At 44.0% G+C, this 22,596-nt stretch overlaps 4 protein-coding genes across 10 annotated transcripts; all 4 read right to left on the reverse strand.

Moving 5' to 3' along the window:
• Window positions 1–982: 982 nt before the first annotated feature.
• On the reverse strand, window positions 983–6,281 carry LOC127752498 (caffeoylshikimate esterase-like). The gene is made up of 8 exons (XM_052277896.1): window positions 5,799–6,281; window positions 4,910–4,939; window positions 4,053–4,179; window positions 3,825–3,971; window positions 2,802–2,932; window positions 2,589–2,726; window positions 2,072–2,170; window positions 983–1,556 (listed from the first exon to the last, which is right to left on the reverse strand). Exons 1-8 carry the CDS (start codon window positions 6,003–6,005, stop codon window positions 1,326–1,328), a joined length of 1,110 nt encoding a protein of 369 aa, XP_052133856.1. The 5' UTR covers window positions 6,006–6,281; the 3' UTR covers window positions 983–1,325.
• A 1,207-nt stretch (window positions 6,282–7,488) lies between these two features.
• On the reverse strand, window positions 7,489–10,608 carry LOC127752497 (uncharacterized). Its single transcript, XM_052277895.1, has 2 exons — window positions 9,302–10,608; window positions 7,489–8,567 (listed from the first exon to the last, which is right to left on the reverse strand). Exon 1 carries the CDS (start codon window positions 10,540–10,542, stop codon window positions 9,307–9,309), a length of 1,236 nt encoding a protein of 411 aa, XP_052133855.1. The 5' UTR covers window positions 10,543–10,608; the 3' UTR covers window positions 7,489–8,567; window positions 9,302–9,306.
• A 1,123-nt stretch (window positions 10,609–11,731) lies between these two features.
• LOC127753503 (uncharacterized) lies at window positions 11,732–15,190 on the reverse strand. Of its 4 annotated transcripts, none has more exons than XR_008012581.1 (3): window positions 13,775–15,190; window positions 13,429–13,487; window positions 11,732–13,055 (listed from the first exon to the last, which is right to left on the reverse strand). XR_008012581.1 is itself a non-coding variant. In XM_052278990.1 (2 exons), exon 1 carries the CDS (start codon window positions 14,941–14,943, stop codon window positions 13,780–13,782), a length of 1,164 nt encoding a protein of 387 aa, XP_052134950.1. In that variant the 5' UTR covers window positions 14,944–15,115; the 3' UTR covers window positions 11,737–13,055; window positions 13,775–13,779. The 4 variants fall into 4 exon arrangements, 2 of the variants coding, with proteins under 2 accessions (XP_052134950.1, XP_052134949.1); XR_008012582.1 differs by lacking the exon at window positions 13,429–13,487 and having other exon boundaries at window positions 11,734–12,824; window positions 12,953–13,055; window positions 13,775–15,183; XM_052278990.1 differs by lacking the exon at window positions 13,429–13,487 and having other exon boundaries at window positions 11,737–13,055; window positions 13,775–15,115.
• Window positions 15,191–18,711: 3,521 nt separating this feature from the next.
• On the reverse strand, window positions 18,712–21,855 carry LOC127752484 (uncharacterized). 4 transcript variants are annotated; one of them, XR_008012376.1, is made up of 3 exons: window positions 20,359–21,855; window positions 19,801–19,897; window positions 18,712–18,970 (listed from the first exon to the last, which is right to left on the reverse strand). XR_008012376.1 is itself a non-coding variant. In XM_052277877.1 (2 exons), the coding sequence occupies exon 1, from the start codon at window positions 21,582–21,584 to the stop codon at window positions 20,364–20,366; it is 1,221 nt and encodes a 406-aa protein (XP_052133837.1). In that variant the 5' UTR covers window positions 21,585–21,854; the 3' UTR covers window positions 18,712–19,897; window positions 20,359–20,363. The 4 variants fall into 4 exon arrangements, 1 of the variants encoding a protein (XP_052133837.1); XR_008012375.1 differs by having other exon boundaries at window positions 19,797–19,897; XR_008012374.1 differs by having other exon boundaries at window positions 19,761–19,897; window positions 20,359–21,854.
• Between the last annotated feature and the right edge of the window lie 741 nt (window positions 21,856–22,596).

Consider the following 22,596-nt stretch of genomic DNA (forward strand, 5'->3'; position numbering starts at 1 on the left):
CGGGCGGCCACTCAAGGAAGCCCGGCTCGGTGACTAAGGCCCTCAACCCTTTTTCCATTTTTTTGGATTTCAGATCTGAAGAAAGAGAGAAATATGGTGATTTTGCATGTATATTGTGGTGATTCTTTTTTAGAGATATGTAATTTCCCAGGGTACTACGATTTTGCAAATTGTGTTGTTGAAGTTCCAGAGAAAAAATCAGCTATACATCATGAAAACAGGAAAAATCACAAGGGTATTGTAGTTATCCTCCCCCCAATACTCCCTTTCAAGAGTTTTGGAGCTGACCAAGCTAGTCAAATACTTTTCAGCTGACCTTCAGCTTCTACTGGAGCTAGTTCCTAATAGAGTTGGAGTTTAGAGCCCTACCATACAAGAACATAATGATGCACTTGCTTCCTGTTAAATTTGGTGTTACAAATGAGCACTTTTCCCAAAAATAAATCTGTCACCCCATGTACTAGGGAAGCTTTCTGAGACCCTATATGATTTTGGATTACCATCTAAAAGAATTGTTTCACATTGTTCGTGTGATTATTGCGGTAACATCTACGAGACTACGAGACACTTATACAGTACTAAATAACACTAGTTCAATTTTAAATATATGTTATTACTCCCTCTGTTTCACAATGTAAGTCATTTTAGTATTTCTCATATTTACATTGATGTTAACGAATCTAGACATATATATCTATCTAGATTCATCAATATAAATGTGAAAAATGCTAGAATAACTTATATTGTGAAACGGAGAAAATAACTTTTAGACACAGCGTTTGATCATTCTATTGTTTTTATACTTTTAAGCATTACTTTTATATTTTTCATATTTGTATTAAATTTTTCGATAAGACAAATGGTGAATAAATGTACTTTAAACACAACTTATAGTTTTTTATATTTGTATTAAATTTTTAAATAAGACATGGTCAAATGTTACGTACAATACATACAACAATTAATAGCGTAGACAACGGAGGAAGTAATAACTAGTTTTCTCAGCGCATAGTGTATGTCACTTCTGATCTAACCCAAACATATGCCAATCAAATCTAAAAAATATTACATAACGAGAAAAACATTTGAATATATTACAAATTTATATATGGCATGCAAAACCTTACCTAAATTTTGTGAAACAAATTGTGATGGATAATATACATTATGTACACAGCTTGATGAGCAACAGGCACATTTGCAATCAGAAAAGAAACATGACAGGGCTGGTGCCAAAATGGAATCGCAACTGTTGGAATCTTGGATCAACGGCAACGAAGGATACATCAGTAGCAAAGAAATTTTCCCAATGCTGCCTTTGCAGTTTATGACGATGGAACTTTCTTTGTAGAATGCTGATCCAGCCAAGAAATTATATCATCGAGGACTTGAAAAATTGCCTCGTCTGGTTCACCTTCCAAGATAGCGTGATATGCATCTTTATAAAGGCGAAGCGTCTTATCTGAGCTCTTCGCTTTATCATAGAGAGCTTTACTCACAGCTGGGTCTGTGACCAAATCACCCTCACCATGCAAAATGATAATGGGCAGCGAAACCTAGATATAGGAAACACGGGGCAACTTTTAGTTACCAAAGGAACTGAGATGGTAATAGATCGGAAAAGTAGACCATTGGCAATTCTGCAACTTGTAAAAAACTATTCCACAAAACAGAAAAACCCATTATGATACCAAATATGAGTATCTATCGAGGATAAAAGTTATTGTTGACCATTGCCATACGCCTATCTTATTAAGCCTCTCAACCTTCTGAATTTTATGCTAAAAGCATAGTAGACTATGCATGCATGCACCAGATACAACAAAGTGTCAAAAAATGATCTAAAAAATATGAACTATCAAAATAGGTATAAGGTCCACCATGGATACTGTGCACAGTGCACAAACTAGCCATGCTACCAACATGTTTAAAGAACAAACGCAGCTTTTCATGCCTTTTGTCCATATCAAAATATTAACAATTATCAATATCAGGATGGGCAATGTTATAAGCAATTGTATAAGACCCTAAAAGCATATGTATAAGTATAACAGATAATTAAAGCACACACCTCCTCCAAACGACTCTCGATTTCCTTTGTGGTTCTCAGCATCTCCAAAGCTGTTCGGAGACGTGGTTTATCCTTGTACGCAATCACATTATAAGAACACTGCATTCAACAGCAAATTATTAACAATCTTTTCACGAGGCATAAGAAGACTTGATATATTTGAATCCATTTTTAAAAGCACTAGAAAAAGTTCTTTTTCCTAATAGTCCCTACTTTGGAATGACATTTTTTTTCATAATTTTGGATAAGTATACCCAAAACTGGAAATAAAATAAGTAGGATGATAAATATGTGATTCATACATTGCTGTACACTTGTACTTCACAGATAACAGATTAGAACTCCCTATATTGTGGGGGTGGAGGCATGTAGATATATTAAATAGACATATTCAGTTATTTCACAGTTCTTTTCTTCCCAAAGAAGAAACAAAAATCATGAAAGAATGTACATGTCAGATGAAATAAATCTAAATAGAAAATATTAGTTTGAGATGCCAGTGTGGCAGACAGATCACCTGCTCCTGTTTTTTCTTCTCTTTGAAAGCCAACTCTGCTAAATCTTTTTGTGGAACAAGCTTCTCTTTTGGAAGAAGTCTAGCCATAAAAATTAGAACTTGCTGAACAGGCCAAGGCGGAATCACATCATCTGCAATCTATAACAAAATGAATTTGCAAAAAAGCTGCCAGACGGAACTTATACAGTTAGGGTCCTACATTGATATATCTACCTTGCACATGGGCGCAACTAGTATTGCACCATCCCATTCATTTGGTTGCTTAAAATGAATCTTCAATGCAACTGCTCCACCCATAGATTGACCAAACAGAAAGCTTGGAAGACCTCTATGTTCAGGATTTTCTGCTGACATACAAATAATTAGTAATATTCAGTTTTCATACGGTATCCTTTTAAAAAACAAGGAGTAAGCTAATTTATAGCCAGCTATACATTAATATAAAAATAATTAGAGGGCATTTACAGGTTCAGCAATGTGGGGCTTATTACATATTTGGAAATGTGGAGGCTGTATACAGAATGCACAATTTAAATTCACACTGAAACCATTTGTTACCAAACTTACCCATCAATTTCCCCCTTTTCACCATTATCAATAGCAATGACATTGAATGCATCGAGTTAAAACAGTTTATAGTTAATTAACTCCTAAGGTAGTCAGTTTAGTTTTATCACTGCAATGTTTTCCACCAAATGCCCGTACGATTTTTTTTCTTTTTTGTGTAGACATATGGGCATACAAGCATTGAGTAAACTCTAAACTATGCCAAATTAAAGCATTATGTTCTGCATGCATGCATGGAGCTGAAACAACATATATTTTGGATTGAAGGTGGTGTGTGTTTTCTTTCCTAACCGGGAAGAGAACAAAATGATATGAAGTAGCTCTTCAGTCACATTTCACAAAACTATATAAAGCAACTATTTCCAACACCAGAAGTTTAAAAGATCAAACAATATGTATATTTTGTTGATTTTAAAAACCTGAGGATAAAAGAGAAATGAAACTTGTGGTAACTATACCATATGTTGCAACTGTATTATGGTGTCATATTAGTTGGTAAGTAGTATCTAAATTTGGCATTTGAATTTCATTCAAGGAAATTTCATAAAAGAAGACATGTACATTTGAACTAGCTGAAAATATATTGACACTTATCAACTGTTCCAAAAAAAATAAATAGAAAAAAAAAAGGCAGAGTGAGAAACCAGAAATGATTTAATGGAAGCATACCTTTGACCTTAGTAAAATGTTCTGCTACATCATCAACAAGAGTGTCAAAACTTGGTATAAATCCATGAAGTCCTTCCGAGAGACCAAAACCAGGGTAATCTAATGCAAACACTCCATATCCAGCTGAAGCAATCTTCCTAGCAATACCTGCAAGAAAAACGGACTATAAAAATGTGACAAAAAACCAAGGTATCAGACAAATAACTTGCATGAAAGGGAAACGTGTACCATCGAGAAAAAAGGTACAGGTATCTCCATAACCATGGCAGAGACAAACAATTGCTTTTATGCGATGATTCTCTGGATACCAACATTTTGAGAAAATCTCCACGCCCCTGGAGTTTTTCTCGTATGACTGTCGAAGAGAGGAAGTGTCACATTGCAATGATGGAAAAATTAATAACTTATCATCAAGTTAGCAAAAATTCTGAAGAGCAAAGCATCGATTGATATGTCGGCAGATTTTAGGAGTTAAGAGCACTATTGAGAATTAACATATTCAGCATACCATCTCACAGTGCCACTACCTTGCGAACCACAACCAATGATCATTAAAATAGCAAGCTTCTGTTAAGCATAGATAAATAGCAAAACATATTCAACGGAATCAAAAGATGAACTAATAAGGCCAGATATGCTCAGTGCACTTCAGCAACTACAGTACAGCACTAACTTATGGTGTTCTATTCTAAAAAAAGGGACTTGTCCTACCTTGCATCAATATTTCAGTATTTCTGCATTGCAGTAAAGCACTACTTTTGGTATTTTATTCTAAAAAAGAAAAGGACTTATCCTACATTGCATCAATATTTCAGTATTTCTGCCTAACACTAGTTTGCAGATCAACCAAATAAAATGAATCACCAATGCCTGCTGAGATTTTATAGTGGAACCTCTCTCTCTACATAGTCTTAGCTGTGGGGCATACAGTAATGCGAAGAAGATGGACAGAGTCTATATGCCAAATAGTCTTACATGCAATATGTGCAACAGAAATTTATGTATTGCAGCAGTTAAGCCACTTAACTGCAGAAACATACTGCATGAAGAAACTGTAAAATAATAGCTAGAGCTAGAAATAGCACCTCCTTTGTTCCAATATCGCTATACTGTCCCTGCATCATAGAAACAAATGCAAGTAAGAAAAATGATCCATCGCATATCAGAACAACTAAAGTTTTTTAGATCAAATAAAAGCATCATGGCATAGCAAACTAAGACTTGAAATTTTGGTGGTACTTAAATGGTGGAACTATCTGTGCATATGTTTTTTCCTCTCTAAATATCATTCCATGTATGCAATAGTTTGGTACCTCATAAATGCTGCTGTTAAAATCAAACACCTTAATAATGATCTGTCACTATTATAGGCCCTAACCTGCTTGGGTTGACAATAGATCCACTTTCCAACTTTTGAACAGTGCAAACCTTAATCAGTCGGAAATGTATTTACGCCTTGTACAACACACAAATCTTGGTACTGATCGACGTCCTAATCAACTACAAAAGCCATTGCAATTAATACTCAAAATGTCTGTTGGCAAATATCCATCTCCACACCTGGACCAATCACAAGGCTTTGTGTGGGCACAACACTGACCCCAAGTTTGGACCATTCTAATTAAAGCTCTAGGTCCTCTTCGAACAGGTTGTGCCTAGAAAATGTCTAGTAATTGTTTTCCAGGTCAAAATCTAGCGCACGAGCATCATCACCATCCATCCTGACTACAGCAAACACTGAAACCTCCATAACCCTCATCCATCAAGATCTTCAGGCATGGCGATGCGCATGTTTCGACACAGAAACGATAAACTCTTAGCATCACACTGTTAATCATCCATTCAATTGTTGTTGCCGCAGCATAAGGAACCGAAAAACTGCATCTTATCTCGACTCTAATTTCCAAAAGGGGGCGTGTAAAGAAGTGAAAAAAAGAAAAGGAAAGAAAATGGGAGGGAAAGCGGAGGGGGGACCTTGAAGAGGCAGTGGTCGATGCTGAGCTGCACGTCCTTGAACGCGTCGCGGACGCGGCGGCGCTCGGGCGCCTGGTCGAGGCACGCCCTGAGCACCATCCGCTCCAGCGCCTGGTCCACCCCTTCCCACCTCCTCGGCGCGGGCGCCGACGCCGCGGACATCCCCGCCGCGGTCGCCGCCGCAGGAGCTGACTGCACGTGTGGCATATCCCACACGAAACCACCCCCCGGAGCCTGCACGGATGGATCTCCGCTCCTCTCAACAAGAGAAAGAAAGAGTAGTAGTAGTAGTAGTAGTAGTAGTCTAGTTGTCTCCGGCGCACGGAGGCCGCCGCGGCCGTTGTGGCCGTGCCCTCGCCGGCGGCGTGGGGAGGGATCAGAGGAGGAGGAGAGGTGGCGAATTTGGGAGAGAAGCAGAGGAGAGAGAGAGAGGAGGAGGAGGAAGAAACCGTGGAGATTTCGGAATTCTTCTCGTCTCTCGATTTTGATTTTGACTTGCTATCTCTCTCTATGACGGCATGGCCCACGCAGAACTAGTCCAACAAAGTGGGGGCAAATGTTGAGTTGAATTGTTTTTAAATTCAGTTTGATCTTTTTTTAAAGAGGGCTGCAAGTGATGACATCATATTGATGTCTAAACTGACGTCACTGTATACATGCGTGGTACCATGTATGATATCTATTAATATCTGGGTCTGATATCCTATAGGTACAAAGATGATACATATATGTACCAGATAACGTCAAAATTTGGTAAGATTTGGATTCGGTTAAAGAAAGATAATAATCAGTTAATTAAAAGCTTATGTAGAAGACACCGAGTTTCAGAAGGAGTCACAAAGACCACGGCATGGCAGCCTAAATTTATTTATTAATTAGGCAAGTTTTGAATTTAGGAAAGTTTGTATCATGACCGATCAGAACTTATGTTTTTTTTTATCTTTAAGAAAGTTTGTTTTGTGTCTGACTAGGACTCTTATCGGTCTATGAGTATAAATATATACACCTAGGATCCTTGTAATTTATCTCTCGATTAAAACAACTTCGACGCATCACCATTCTTTTCATTTTTCATATTTCTTGACGAGTTATTGTTTTGAGTTAGTTGCATCAGCTTCAATCTCCGACGAAGGTTAAGGCTTGTTATGGTTGTCTGTATCGACGGGGCTAGGACCTCGACACTCTAATCTTATTGATGTAAATATTTATTTATATCATATATCTTAGTTTAATCTAAGTCGATGTCTCAATTTACATGTATCTGCCAGATCTTTTCTAGGGTTTTGTTGGTATTATTTAAATTGTTTTATCGGTCTAGATTAGCTAAGGTATCTACCACTTTGAAAATCAATCAAAGGCTTAAATTGTTTAGACTTTATACTTCTTTTCATACTTAGTGTTGTATCAATTGGGTTTGACCTACTAAGTCGTGCTTAGAATCATAAAAACTAATCTGCCTTTGATTGTCAATAAGGTTTCATTGGGGTTTTAGCCAATTAATTATCTGGACACTGCATTGGTTTACCAGGATTAAATACAAGTTTGTTTTGCCGATTGCAACAAAGGTTTTACTGATAATCTAATATTGTGGATTTAATGACATCGGAACACCAACCGATATATGCTTAACCTTAGGATCAAACAATTATTCCATTGGATTATATTTTTTATTACATTATCATCAGGCGGTTGTCTTTACATCATTAAGTGTCAGAATCTACATTGGACATATAGCCGATTGCTCAAATCCCTATCAACATCAGCTAGTATCGGCATTGGATAGTATTGTTATACCGACTTATTGGCCGATCAACTCTTTAATCTTCAATTTATGCATCTTGTCAGTTGCAGGATTAAATTGACTGATATGCCCGCATCTCATTGATATTTTGGACCTGCACTAGAGCTAAATTTGACGACGGTGACCCCATCAACGATGGCCACCTCCTGAAACATGGTAAACAACTCCACCTCCATCATTTGCTTGGACACCTACCCCACGAACAGCTCCCAGATCTCCTACTCTACTCCACCCATGCTTCCACCAGCAGCGGCGGTGGCAGCGGAGACAGCAACTTCCTTCATGCCCAACGATCCATCCCGCATGGCCAGCCTCTTCAAAGGTTATTTGTGCTGTCAAGCAGCAACGCTTTCTGGTTTAGATTGAAACTCAAATAGCAAAGGATTACAGACTCGTGGCCTTGCCACTACACACGCCACACTCAGTCTTCATCGTGTGCCCATTCCACACGTCGGGGAAATTAAACAAACAAAAGATACAAGGCAGCAAGAATTATCCCATCCAGCCCGTCGGTCGCTGCCCAACAGCCTTGCCTGTTGGCATTGTATTGTAATGTAGTATATATTTTCTCAAAGCTTAATATAATTGTCCGACGTTCCGTCGTCGGCCCAGCAAAAAAAGAAATGAGAGCTTCCCGTGCTCAAATTGACATCAGATTAACAACAATAATACTTTGACAACAAGAGCATACATTGAAGTGCATCGTGTATAAGCCTGAATGCCTACCTTTGCAGACTAGCTACTTTATTTATTAGTTCCAGAATGCAGCATATATATGGGCAAAAGAAGAGTAGCAAGACTTCAGAAGCTAAACCACTACACTATAGAATTCAAATGGAACAGCCGATCACTAAGCTCGTACAGTAGATATATATACATATCGATGCCAACGCCGGTAGTAGCAGGCTAGCAGCTGGTCTTGCAACACATTTTCACAACAGAAGCTACTCTGTCCCCCTTTTTAAGTCCTGACCAATGTGACAAGAGAACAGGAATGTCAGGTTAGGTTAACAGAGTCATCAATTAACATTCTACTCTCTCCGTCCCAAAAAAAGGTAACCTAGGTGGTGATTTGACACCAAAATGTCAATGAATCTGGACATCAAAATGTCAGAAATATTAAGTGTTTCAAGATGCCAAACATATATATGTCCTAGTGTGGTCATGCTTTTTTGGCAAACTGTTTATTCTATCTGGGGAGATAAATTATGTACGCACAGAGATAGATTATGCTACTTGTTCACTCAACCCACTTGCTACAACATGAAAACTTATCAGAAAAAAAATTCTCCTTAATACTCCACAGACTATAGGTAGAGCCAATAGACAACACCATATTGACGAATAGTTCCAAAATAAATATGTACGTGTAATCAAACAAGCTAGTATGTTTTATGGAATTTTACAGATGCCACATCCGCGTACCCTACAGATGTCCAAGCCACCACTAAGCTTGTGTTAAGAACTGGACCAAAATTAAAACACATGCATCTAGGCACACTTATAAATAATATGACTTGATCATATAAACAACTGAGCTCCACTTGGGTGAAATATGAAACTATCTCATTTGCCGGCTCTATCTAGTGCATATATACATGGCCACAGATGATAACAATGTAAAAATTCCAAGATTCATACGTTATGAAATAACTAGTGACATGACTTCCCAATGACTGAAGAAACCACGGAAAGTTCTTACTATTTTCATATACTTGAAAACGATAACGGTGGAGGGAAGCATCTGTATAATTCAAATTGAGGATGATAACTGATGCCTTGGGGTGTTGAAGCACACAGCCTCTCAAGCTTAAACGTGTTGATGTCTAGCGTGAAATACTGTAATTGGTCACCAGGAGTAAACTGCGAAGCTCCGTCACCGAGAATTCTTCCTTGCAGGAGTAAGTACCCTTCGGCTAGCTTTAGAATCCTCCATTTGTAGCCAGGAAGCAATGGGATAGTCTTGTCATGCCGCCAATGTTCATCGGCGCTGCCTCTAATCGCCCTAGAGAGGAGCTCCACTGTATGATTAGCATGAGCAATGTTGAACATGGCAAGCCTGCCTACTTCCCCTGCCTCCCCAATGGCCTGCCACGGCACACTCCTTTGCTCGAAATCGACAAAGAAGAAGTCCATGTCGCGAGTGTCCAGCAAGAGCAATCTGGTGGCGGATCGGATCAGCCGCCAGTAGGCGTAGCCGTGCGCGTACTGCGGGGAGACTAATTGAGCGGTGGCAGCGCAGGCGTGCAATGTGGCGGCGCGCCAGATGACGGCGCTGGAGCTGAAGACGAAGACGGTGACATCACAGCCCATTGGCAACTGGGGTCTGCAGATCACTCGGAATGACAAACCCTCACGGCCGGCTGGAGCGACCAGGTAATCGAAATCCTCGACGCCGATGCCGAGGCTTCGGATGGGGGCCGCTAGGTCGTCGGAGATCGGGGGGATCCGGGCGTAGCGGCGGCGCAAGGGGTTGCAGACGACGACGTCGGGGAAGGAGAAGCATCCATCATCGGTGACGGCATGGCGGGTTGATAGGACAGCGAGGCCGTGGCGGACGTCGCGGAGGCGCCAGTCGCCGGGGCGGCCGGGGAGGAAGGAGAAGGAGGAGTCGGAGTCGGAGTCGGAGTCGAACGCCCGCGCGACGGCGGCGGCGGTGGCGGCGGAGGGGTGGGGCGGCTCGGCGGGGAGGAAGCGGCAGCGGGAGCCGTGGTGTTCCAGGTGGAGGAGGCCGAGGAGGGGGCGGGGGTGGAGCGCGTGGACGCGGCGGAGGAAGGCGCGGGAGGTGATGAGGCGGCGGAGGGCTCTGCAGGCGGAGGCGGCGCGGGCGAGATCGGCCAGGTCGTCGAGGCGGATTAGGATCTCCACCACCAGCTCTTGGGGGAGGACGGTGAGCAGCAGCGGCCGCGGCGGCGGCGGCGGCGGCGGCGGCGGCGAAGCCATCCGGAGTGTCTCCCGGCGGCGGCAGAGGAGAAAGGGGAAGGCCAGCAATGGGGAATGGCCAGCGTTTTTGGATACGGGACTAAATATTTTTTACGGAATTGCTAAACATAAGTAGAGAGAAAACCAATCTCCAAATCTTGCAAATTTTGGTTCACTAGATGTGCTTCGCTATTTATACTCTAGCTGCTTCTTCTTCAACTCCAACGAATTCCTCTTCTTCTCCGGTGCCGGCGACAACCCAAACTTCGGCGAAGGGCCGACGAATTAGGGTGGGGTGGGAGGGGGAGAGGGAAGAAGGGAGAGTTCGCCGGGCTTATAGGGATGGTCGTGGGAGGCGGCAACTAGGCGGTGGGCGGCGGATCGGGCGGGCGGCGAGGCGCCGGCGGAGTCGCAGGGCTGGAGGAGGGCGGTGGGCTGGCGTCGGTGGCGGGGGCACCTTGCCGCCGACGGTTCGAGGAAGAAGGAGGGGATGAGGAGGGAGGGGAGGGGAAGGAGGCTAGCCGGGGAGGGGGGGTTCTCGCCGGCGCCGTTGACGCCCTTCGGCCAGCCGGCGAGGCGGGTGGCGGCGCGGTGGGGCGGTGGGGGCGGGGGATCGGGCGGAGCCACGGAGGAGCTCGCGAGCGCGATGGGAAAGGAACAGGAGGAGGAGACGTAGGGTTAATGCGTCTGCACGAATCTTAAAGCATATCCAATGGTCCAAATTTTGAAAGATGAGAGGTGGGATTTTCTATCAACAGATGTATAGACAGTTCCTTTTTTTATTGACAAAATAAGTCTCTCCAAGATCTTTTTTATATGAAACTATATACTTTAATTGTATTATACTAGTGTTGATGTAAAAATGGTTACGTCGATGTGGGATAATAGATGCCAACAAACGACCACGCGAAAGGGCCTCTTTAGGATGAACACGTGTGTGTTTGTCCTCTACTCGGCAGGGCAACTAGAACATTCTCAAACACCGTAGGACCAGAAACGACAAACAATTAGAGAATTAGAGGAGAATGGATTATGGGAAATGTAGCAAGGAGGGAGATATAAAATATAGAGGGTATTGAGATTTTCCGTTGATAGGAGGGGTGGTCAGGTGTCTCGTGATCTTTTTCATGTCCTATCAAGGAAACCCTTGAATTATTGTCCCATTAAGGAAAGAAACATGAGGAAAACTATATTTGCACTAGGACTCACCTATGCCAGTCTGGCCACCACTATGCCACCAGTCCGACCAGCATTAAACCAGCAGTTGGACTAGCCTTGTCCAGAAAGCTTGGGCCTATTTCCAATTTTGGCGAAGTTTTTCCATTTTTCATTATATACCAAATTTAGTTTTCAACACATCTCCTCGTGCCTTTTTACAAACTTATGGAGCGAGAAGTACTAAACACGGGGTCATCTAAAGGATGATATACACCAATATCAGCCATGAATGCCTCTATGGCTATATGTTTGGTGAATCTAGCCTCTTTATTTGGTTGTCCAATTGGCACTCTATTATTTACATATCTTGGTCTTCCCTTGGGCACAAAACCACCAAATGTAATTGACTTTGCTACTCTAACTGATAGAACTGAAAGGAGACTGCCTTCGGCCACCACATTTTTATCCTATGGAGATAGATTAACATTAGTAAATTCGGTCTTTTCATCTCCATCAAATGTAATATATGTGTTCTTTGTCTACCTGAATCTGTGAAAAAAGAGTATTGATAGAGTTAGAAGACATTGTCTATGGAGAGGTTCAGATATAATATCTACTTCCTCCGTTTCACAATGTAAATCATTCTAGACATATATATATATATCTATTTAGATTCATTAACATCAATATAAATGTGGAAAATACTAGAATGACTTACATTGTGAAACGGAGGGAGTAGTAAAAATTCATTGGTGCTTTGGGACAGAGTATGTCAGCCAAAAAAAGAGGTGGTTTGCAAGTCATTAAGCTCAGACTGCAAAATAATGCTTTGCTAATGAAAAGCCTGCGTAAGGTTTATAATAGGATGCCTCTTCCCTGGGTTAAATTGATCTGGAACACATACTACATGAACAAGGTGCCACATGATACATCCCCTAGAGGCTTTCTGGTAGAGAGATATCTGTCAATTTATGGATATCTTTAGAGGCATTGCTTGCTGTCAACCAAAGGATGGAAAAACATGTTTATACTGATGACATCAGATTAAGGATAACTATGAACTTAACAACAACGAGCATACACTGAAGTGCATCCTACATCAGTGGCTGGGGAGCTTGAATGCCTTGCTTTGCAGACCGACTACTCTGTTTAGTTCCAGAATGCAGCAGAAGGGCAAAAAAAGAGTAGCATGGCTTCAGAAGTTAAACCACTGTGGAATTCAAATGGAACAGCTGATCGAACTAGCTAGTACGGTAGTACATAAATATGATACCAACAACGGCAGTATAGCAGCTGGTCTTCCTCTTCCATGGCATCCTCCTTAAGGCATCAGATACAGCTTGACAACCGAAGTTGCTCAGTCCCCCTTGGCAAGTCTTGATCAGTGTGTTGAGAGAGAAGAAACCCCATCGATTAGATTAATATAGTCATCAAGGAACATTCTATCAAAACGTCAGTAATATTAAGTGCTTCAAGATGGCAACTATTATATAATGTCCTAGTGTGGTCATGCTTTTTGCGCTAACTATTTATTCTATCTGGGGAGACAAATTTGAAATTTACACACAAGAGATATATAATGTCCTGCTCACTCGATCCACTCGCTACAACATGAAAACTTACAAGAAAACTATTTGTCTCCTTAATACTAGGTAGAGCCCATAGAATACACTACATAAGACCGAGTTGCCAAAAGAAAAAAAAAAGGTACATGTCATCAAACAAGCTAGTAAGTTTTATGGAATTTACCAATGCCACATCCGTGAATGGTACAAACGTCCAAGCCACCAGTAAGCTTGTGTCACGAACTAGACCAAAGAAAAACACATGCTTCTAAGATACATACAAAGAAAATATGACTTGATTGTATATACAACTGGGCTCCTCTTGGGTTTATTTTATAAGGGAGGGTACAGTGAAATATGAAACTATCTCATTCGCTGGCTACATTTAAATCAAAAGGGAGACTGAGTGCAAACATGACCACAGATGATAACAATCAAAAAGTACCAAAGCTGTTACATTATGAAATATAACTATATATTGTAACTATGATTCCCTGATGAATAAAGAAACCATGGAAATTAGTTCTTACTATTGTCATATGCTTGAAAGCGATAATGGTGGCGGGAAGCTTCTGTACAAGTCGAATTGAGGATGATGATGCCTTCCTCGGGATATCGAGTCACACAGACTCTCAAGCTTAAGCGTCTTGAGGTCCAGTGTGAAATGCTGTAGCTGAATACCAGGAGTAGACCAGGAGTTGTTACCTACAATCCCATGTAGGAGTAAGTACCCCTCAGCCATTCTTGCAGTCCTCCATTTGTAACCAGGGAGCAATGGGATAGTCCTGTCGTGCCGCCACGGTTCGTCAGCACCGCCCCTAATTGCCTTGGAGAGGATCTCCACCTTGTGGACACCAACATCAACAATGGTGTTGAACACCGCAAGCCTGCCTACTTCCTCTGCCTCCCCAATGACACACTTGTTGGTCTGAATGTTAACAAAGAAGAAATCCATGTCGCGAGTGTCCAGCATGAGCAATGTGCCGGAGGAATGCGTCCGCCAGTAGACGTAGCCGTGCACGGATTGGGGGAGGAACAACTTCTCGGTGGCGGCGCAGGCGTCCAGCACGGCGGCTCGCCAGAACGCGGCGCCTGAGGAGAAGACGAAGATGGTGACGTCGCACTGCTTCGGCAGCTTGGGCCTGCACACCACCCGGAACGACGAGCCGTCTCGGCCGGCGGGAGCGAGCAGGTAGTCGAAGTGCTCGACGGCGATCCGCCGGACGCCGGCCGTGAGGTCGTCGGGGATAGGGGGAACCCGCACGTGTCGCCGGCGCAAGGGGTCGCAGACGACGACGTCGGGGAAGAAGCCGCGGTCGCCGAGGGGGGAGAGGTATGATGACGATGATGATGATGATGATAGGAGGGCGAGGCCGTGGCGGACGTCGCGGAGGCGCCACCCGGCGGCGTGGTCGGGGAGGAAGGAGAAGGCGAAGTCGGACGCGCGGGCGACGGCGGCGGCGACGGCGGTAGCGGCGGGGAGGAAGCCGCAGCGGTCTCTCTCCAGCAGGAGGAGTCCGAGGAGGGGCTTGGCGTGGAGCGCGTGGAGGCGGGCGAGGAAGGCGCGGGAGGTGATGAGGCGGCGGAGGGGCTTGCAGGCGGAGGCGGCGCGGGCGAGGTCGGCGAGGTCGGTGAGGCGGATTAGGATCTCCACCACAAGCTCCTCGGGGAGGATGGTCAGCAACAGCGAACACGCCATCCCTGCCGCCGCCCCGGCTACCGGCGGCGGGGAGTGGATCGGATCTAGCGGCGGGGAGTGGATACCGGCGGTCCCAGCGACGGCGACCTCCGGCTGATCGGAGCGATGCGCGTGGCTAGCGGCGGCGGCGGCGGCGGCTGCAGGAGACAGAAGGAGGGGGATTCGGGCGAGAGAGAGAGACTACGGTTGGGTTGCTTTTTAGACGGGCTGGGCTGATAGAGGACATGGTTGGGCTAAAAGTGGAGGGTGGTGATCTCGAGGTTGATGAAGAGGACGGTGGTGGTTGCAAGGTGCTCCATGCGTGTACTGAGGTTGTTGCATCTTGCTTCTAACTAGCTCTTCACTGTCCGTGTGCATTGTTTGCGGACATATCATACTCTGCTGATACATACTATATCGGGGTATCATGGATGATAACCACCGGTGTCAGTCTTGGTACCTAGGTACTAGGTAGCATGCTGCGAGGAGGGAGCATGCGGCTATTGTCCTCTAGCCTGCCGGTGAGGTAATTGTTATCGATATAGAGGTATCATCGAAGTTTTATCTTGTCGAGATGGTTTTCTTTACTGATAAGGCAAGTTTTTTCTACTAGTATGGTCCAATACCCCTAACTATACGTGACCGAAAAAAGTGATACTGTTATGCCCTAGATCACCGGCGGCGAAGCTCGCCGGAGATTTAGATGAGAGAAATCGTAGGGGAGAAGAAAGAACAGAGGAGCACGAGGAAGAAGAAGAGGAGGGAATATTCCTTTTTCCTTTGATAGATTGTGCTCAGCCATAGGGTGTGTTATAAATACAACTACTCGCTCTCCACATGCCCTCAGGGCCCACACACAGTGACTTAATATATAAATTAACACTCCCTCCGCTTCTCTTCAGCGAAAGCACACATTCGAAACCCACCGCCTCGTTATGCTCCTCATTCACTATCATTTGACAACAACGCAGTAGCGCCATTTCCAACAGCCGCAACAGGTCCCCCCCCTCCAAAGAATTGGAGCTTGTCCCCAAGCGAGTGCTGCAGGAAACCTAGTGCGCACCACATCAAAATCTTCCCAGGTCGCCAATGCAGCCGGCAAAGAGCCCCAGCAAACTAGAACCTGCACCATAGCTGCATTCCCTTTGTTTACCATCCTGCGATCCAAAATTTCAGACGGTACTGCTGCGGCGATATCCAATGGAGCAGCTGTTGGTAATTGAGAGAAGACAGGCTTGTGATCAGGGACGAACTGCTTCAACTATGAGACATGGAACACGGGATGAATCAAACTATCAGGAGGTAACTTCAAACGATAGGCCACCGAGCCAACAGCTGCAGTAATTTCAAAAGAACCAAAATATTTGAAAGCCAACTTTGGAAATGTATGAGAAACCACTGAACCTTGTGCATATTGCTGCAACTTCAATAACACTAAATCTCCCACTTGAAAAGTGCGAAGAGAACGTTTGGCATCAGCTAACTGCTTCATACGATTTTGTGCTCTCGCCAGGTGATGTTGTAACAAAGCAGAGAACATTTCCCTTTCCTTAAGTAGTTTAGCTGCACGGTCAGATTCTAAAACATCACTTTCTTCATCGTCAGTTGGTGCAGCCGACAAAATACCATAGGCAGGATCATACCCAAACAATGCTTTATGTGGAGAGCACTTCAAAGAGGAATGTAAGCTTGTGTTATACCAAAATTAAGCCAAAGGTAACCACTTGGACCATTTAGTTCAAATAGATGTCACTGGCACCTGAAAAGCAGAGAAAGGGTGTTTCAATGGCAGAAAATGACTAAACTTAGTGAATCTATCCACCACTACTAGAATCACAGTATAGCTTGAAGAAGGTGGCAAACCCTCTATGAAATCCATTGAGACATCTTGCCAAGATCCCCTAGGAATAGGCAGAGGTTGCAACAGGCCAGGATAAGAGCAATGCTCATGCTTGGCCTGTTGACAGATAACACACTGCTGAACAAATTCTTCCACAGATTTCTTAAGACCACCCCAGACAAACAATTTCTAGGGTGGTGGTGGTGTAGTCGAGGTCGACACTGCAGAAGCCCCGCCTGGAGTGGCCAACAACGGCGGTTGCATATGCCCGAGCGTCGACGGCGCCACCGGAAAAGTAGGAGCCCCGTCACCTCGTTCCGCTCCTCATCCATCGTCATTTGACAACAATGCAACAGTGCCATTTCCATTAGCCGCAACAGATACCAACATGGCTCGAAGTAGAACATCCTAATTGGACGTTATAATCATGGTTGGTCCAATTTTAACTAGACAAACAACCACCTAGACACCTATTTGATTTTGAGCCTACAAGTACACAGTCATGCATGTGTCGTGTGTGTGTGTGAGAGAGAGAGTAGTCTATACTATCATCTTCAGCGTGCAGAGGCCGCTGTAGCCATGGCCTCGCTAGCGGTGAGGCGTGGGAAGCAGTTGCAGCAGAAGAGGGGGGATCATCATCATCGGAGGAGAGGTGGTGAGAGGAGGAAGAAGCAACCAACCATGGAGATTTCAGAATTTGTCTCATCTCGATTTTGATTGGATACATTCAAGTTTCCAGGGAGCTTGGATCTCTCTATGACGATGTGGGCCCACATGGAACTTGTCCAACAAAATGGAGCGAATGTTGGATTGAATCGTTATTGAATTTAGTTTGTTTTTTTAAATACTCCGCCATTTCATATGTCATTATTCTAGCATTTAAATTTTGTATCAAAGGTGGTATGTTTTTATTACGATATATATTTTATCTCAATTTCCGTTAGCCTGCTCTTAAAACTGCTAAACAGTTTATTTAGTGCGAATACTTTCTATATAGAAATTATTTTAAAATGTCGAATAAATCCATTTTTAAGTTCGTAATAATTAAAACTTAATTAATTATACGCTAATAGCTTTCTGATTTTATGAACTCTATCTTTATTTTCATTAAATACTTATCGTTCTGATATTCCAAAGCAAGCAAAAAAAAATTGAGATTTCGGAATTATTCTCGTTTCAGTTTTTACTTGACTTTTCTTATTACTGCTACTTGGATTGGATATACCCCGTTTCCTAGTAACTTGGCTCTCTCTATGACGGCGTGGGCACACATGAAACTCATCCAACAAAATGGGCAAATGTTGAATTGAATTGTTTTAAATTTGATTTGTTTTTTTTCCTAATAGAATCCTGAAAATGATATTCTTTTCGCATGTTGATAGAACTGAGCAAGTGAGCAACTCGTGCAGCATCGAACTACCGATGCAGATGATACGCGTCACCCGTGACTGAGTATGTATGTGTTGGCCGTTATTGTTTATACAACGTTTGATACAATATTGACGTGGATTATCACAGGAATAAAATAAATATTTTGAAAACTAAACTAACAAACAGCTTGGAACATGTGGTAGAAAAATTTCTTTTTTAAAGAAATCGTATGACTAGACTTGTGGAGCAAATAATCTGCAATAATAATTTAGTGAAAAATCTAGAAAAAAATAACAACTATCTTTGAAGCATTAAATAGTCATTGTTTTTCCTATTTATTTGCTTTTTCTATCAAATAATAATCAGAATCAGTAAGACCTATAGGACCAAAAATCAAATCATCAAAGAGATTTAAGGTAGCTAAATCAAATCATCCCAAAGATTTAAGGTATAGCCTCTCTGTTCTAAAATAAATTAACTTTTATATAGTACAAATCTGTCTGTTTACGGTGCAGATGTAGCCAATCTGAAACTAGTAGCAAGGAAAGAGAGCCTCCCGTACTCAAATTGACATCAGATTAAGGATAACAACAAACTTAATTAACAACGAGCATACACTGAAATGCATCATATGCATCAGGGGCGGGGCAGCCTGAATACTATGCTTTGCAAACTACTAGCAACTTTAGTTCCAAAATGCAGCATAAGAGGGGGAAAAAAGAAAGAAGAGTAGCAATAAATCGATGCCATTACAACCAGTAGCAGCTGGTCTTGCATGGTATCAGATACATCTTCACAACCGAAGCTGCTCCGTCCCCCCTTGGGCCTTGGCAAGTCCTGATCAATGTGACAAGAGAACAGAAACACCAAAGATTATATTGATGCTAGTAGTCATCAAGGAACATTCTATCAAAATGTCAGAAGTATTAAGTGCTTCAAATGGCAAACCTAATTTCCTAGCATAGACAAATATTTGAAATTTATGCACAGAGATACATTTGGTTGCTGCTCACTCAATCCATTCACCACAACATGAAAACTGACAAAAAAAAAACTATTTATCTCCTTGATACTCTGCAAACTATAGGTAGAGCCTACAGATTGTACTAATATATTGATGAAGAGTTGCAAACGAAATAAGTACATGTCATCAAAGAGCTAGTAAGTATTATGGAGTTCTACAAATGCCACATCTGTGTACGCTGCAGATGTATCAGACGCATCGAGAGCCTTAATTTTACTGTGCTTTGAACATCAGACACGGCTGCAATCTAGTTCCAGAATCTTCAGGTGAGTTGTAAGCAGAATTGCAGGAGACAAACAAGGTTCAGAATCTCCAGGTTCTGTTTGTGAATTGTCAAGAGCAATAGTTGGTATATCATGAAGAGAAAATGTTTCTCCTTCTGAAATTCATGCATCATGAAGTTGGGTGCACAAATAAGTTGTTCTTATATAGTACTGTACACGTGCAGGCTCTCTGAAAGCTGAATTGCTGAACACAGTTGAGAAAATGACTAGAATCTCGTTTGTTTTCAGAAAATGACCATAATTATTCATTCCTATTTGATTTCATGCGATGCTATAGAGCAGCAGTAACAAGGATAAGTAGATTAGTTCAGAAATTTACTTGGTATGGGTACAACTAAGAAGTTTGTTAGGTTACTTGCTTCATTGCTTGGTTGGTCAACTCGCCAACCCGTTGGACACTATAGCCTGTAGAAATGAGTGGGGCGGGCCTGTCCAACTCCCGTGCCGATTGCATCCCTAATAAAAAAAAGCTTGTAATTATTATGGAATTATACAAATGCCTCGTATCATTATCTAAAAAAAAAAATACAAATGCCTCATATGTCCAAGCCAACAGTAAGCTTGCGTCACTAACTACACCAAAGAAAAACACATGCATTTAGATACAAATATAAATATTAATATAACTTGATCATTACAACTGAGGTTCTCTTGGGTTTATTTTATGAGTGAGGGTGTGGTGAAATATGCAACTATCTCATTCGCTGGCTCCATCCGATTCAAAGGAAAGAATGGGTGCATATATGGCCACATATGACACGATAATAATCCAAAAGTACCGAGACTGTTACATAATGAAATAGCCCGTGTAACATGATTCCCCGATAACTGAATATGAAATAACCCATGCAACATGATTCCCCGATAACTGAATATGAAATAACCCGATGACTGAAGAAACGATGGAAAGCTCTTACTGTTTTCATATGCTTGAAAGCGATAATGGTGGCGGAAAGCTTGTATATAACTCAGTTGGAGAGTTCCTTGCTTGGTAGATTGTCATGGGACACAGCCTCTCAAGCCGAAATGTCTTGAGGTCCAGTGAGAAATACTGTAATCCAACAGTAATGGGATCAGACTGCAAACCGCTGCCCAAAACTCCTCCTAGGAGTATGTAGCCGTCAACATCAGCGTGATTTACAAATCTCCAAATACTGTAGCCAGGGAGCAATGGGATAGTCTTGTCATGCCGCCACTGTTCGTTGGCGCTGCCCCTGATCGCCCTAGAGAGGAGATTGACATTGTGAACATCAAGGTTAAACACCCCAAGCCTGCCTTCCCCTGCCTCCGCAATGGCCGCAGTGGTGTGATTCAGTACAAATCCTGTGGATGGGGGGAAGTTATCAAACATGAACAATTCCATCTCGTCGGTGTCCAGGATGAGCAATCTGTCCAAGAATCTGGTCAGCCAGTAGACGCAGCGGTGCACGCACCGGGGGCGGGAGGTGACAGAGATAGCTGTTGCGAGGGAGGAGCCCAATGTGGCGGCGCGCCAGATCCCGGCGCCGGAGGAGAAGACGAAGACGGTGATATCGCACTCTTCTGTCAACCTGGGTCTGCACACCACTTTGAATGATGAATCCTCCTCCTCCTCCTCCTCTTCCTCCCTGCGGGCTGGAGCGAGCAAGTAATCGAAACCCTTGGGCAAACTGCCGCTCCGGCGGATGGGGGCCGCTAGGTCGTCGGGGATTTGGGGAATCTGAGCGTACCGCCGGTGCAAGGGGTCGCAGACCACGACGTCGGGGAAGAAGCATCCGCCGCCGCCGTCGCGGGTTGATAGGAGGGCGAGGCCGCGGCGAATGTTGCGGAGCCGCCACCCGCCGGGCGTGGCGGGGAGGAAGGAGAAGGTGAGGTCGGCTGCCCCCCGCGCGACGGCACTGGCGGCGGCGGAGGAGGAGTGGGGCGGCGCGGCGGGGAAGAACTCGCACGATGGGCCTTCCCGTTTGAAGAAGCCGAGGAGGGGACGCGGGTGGAGGCTGTGGAGGCGGCGGAGGAAGGCGCGGGCGGTGATGAGGCGGCGGAACGTGGCGCAGGCGGCGGAGGCGCGGGCGAGGTCGGGGAGGGCGTCGAGGCGGAGGAAGATCTCCTCCAGCACCTCGTCGGGGAGAGTCAGCAGCAGCCGCCGCGGCCGCCGGGAACTCATCCTGGCTGCCGGCGGTGGGGAATGGATTCAGTTCAGGCGGACTCGATTCGCGGTGGACGCAGCCGCCGCCCGCGGAGAGCGACAGCCACCAGATCTGGGCAGGCGATGGCTACCAGAGGCGTGGACCTCCACGCTCGGCGATGGTGAACTCCGAGCCAAGCGACAGCGACGGCGATTTGCGTCGGCGACGGCGGACGGCACGGCGGGTGAGTTGGGGTGGCTAAACGGGCCGCCCCGTGCCGGCCCAATACAATAAATTTCAGTTTGGGCAATGTTTCAATTTGGATCATCATCCAAACAGAAAACCTAGACAACGGAACGGGATACTCTTCTATGAGATATGAGATAGTACCTGATACCTGTTGTGATACCAACTGCATGGTACCCGATACCTGTGATACCTTTTACCTGGTACCTGTGATACCTAGCACCTGATACATGTGATACTCGTGCAAGAGAATAGTTAATATGTCTATCCCGTTGCAACGGGATCCCGTTTTATAGCAACCGTCCATCATTTAACCTATGTTACCATTTTGATTGAGTAATTTTCGCTTCGGATCACCCTGACCATCTTTTCAAGCACATAAACAACAACTACTACTTGTCAATTAACTCCCATAGTCATTTTTAAACCACTATTTTCATCTACCCTATAATTCATTCACCAACACAGTGTTACATTCCTCATCTTCATGGATCGGTCAAAATCGTCTCTCACAGATCCAACACCCCATGTTACTCCCACCTCCCTCATGGCCTCACCACATCAATCACGCGTATATTTTCTACGCCTTCCTTGCCTCCTTCCCACAACTGCTCGCACCCTCAATTACGCCCACCGCTTCCGGGAGCTTTTCTCCTCCATCCTAGCTGCCTCCTTCCACCACTATTGTCCTACCTCCCTCAACCGTAGCCACATCAGAACCGCGCCTGGGCGCCCGCCGCCGGCTTGGGTGGCAAGCCGTTCCACCCTCAACCGCCTCTGCGCCGCTACCGATCACCTCCGCTA

This window comes from Oryza glaberrima, chromosome 10, assembly GCF_000147395.1.
Source record: "Oryza glaberrima chromosome 10, OglaRS2, whole genome shotgun sequence".
Taxonomy (NCBI): Eukaryota; Viridiplantae; Streptophyta; class Magnoliopsida; order Poales; family Poaceae; genus Oryza; species Oryza glaberrima.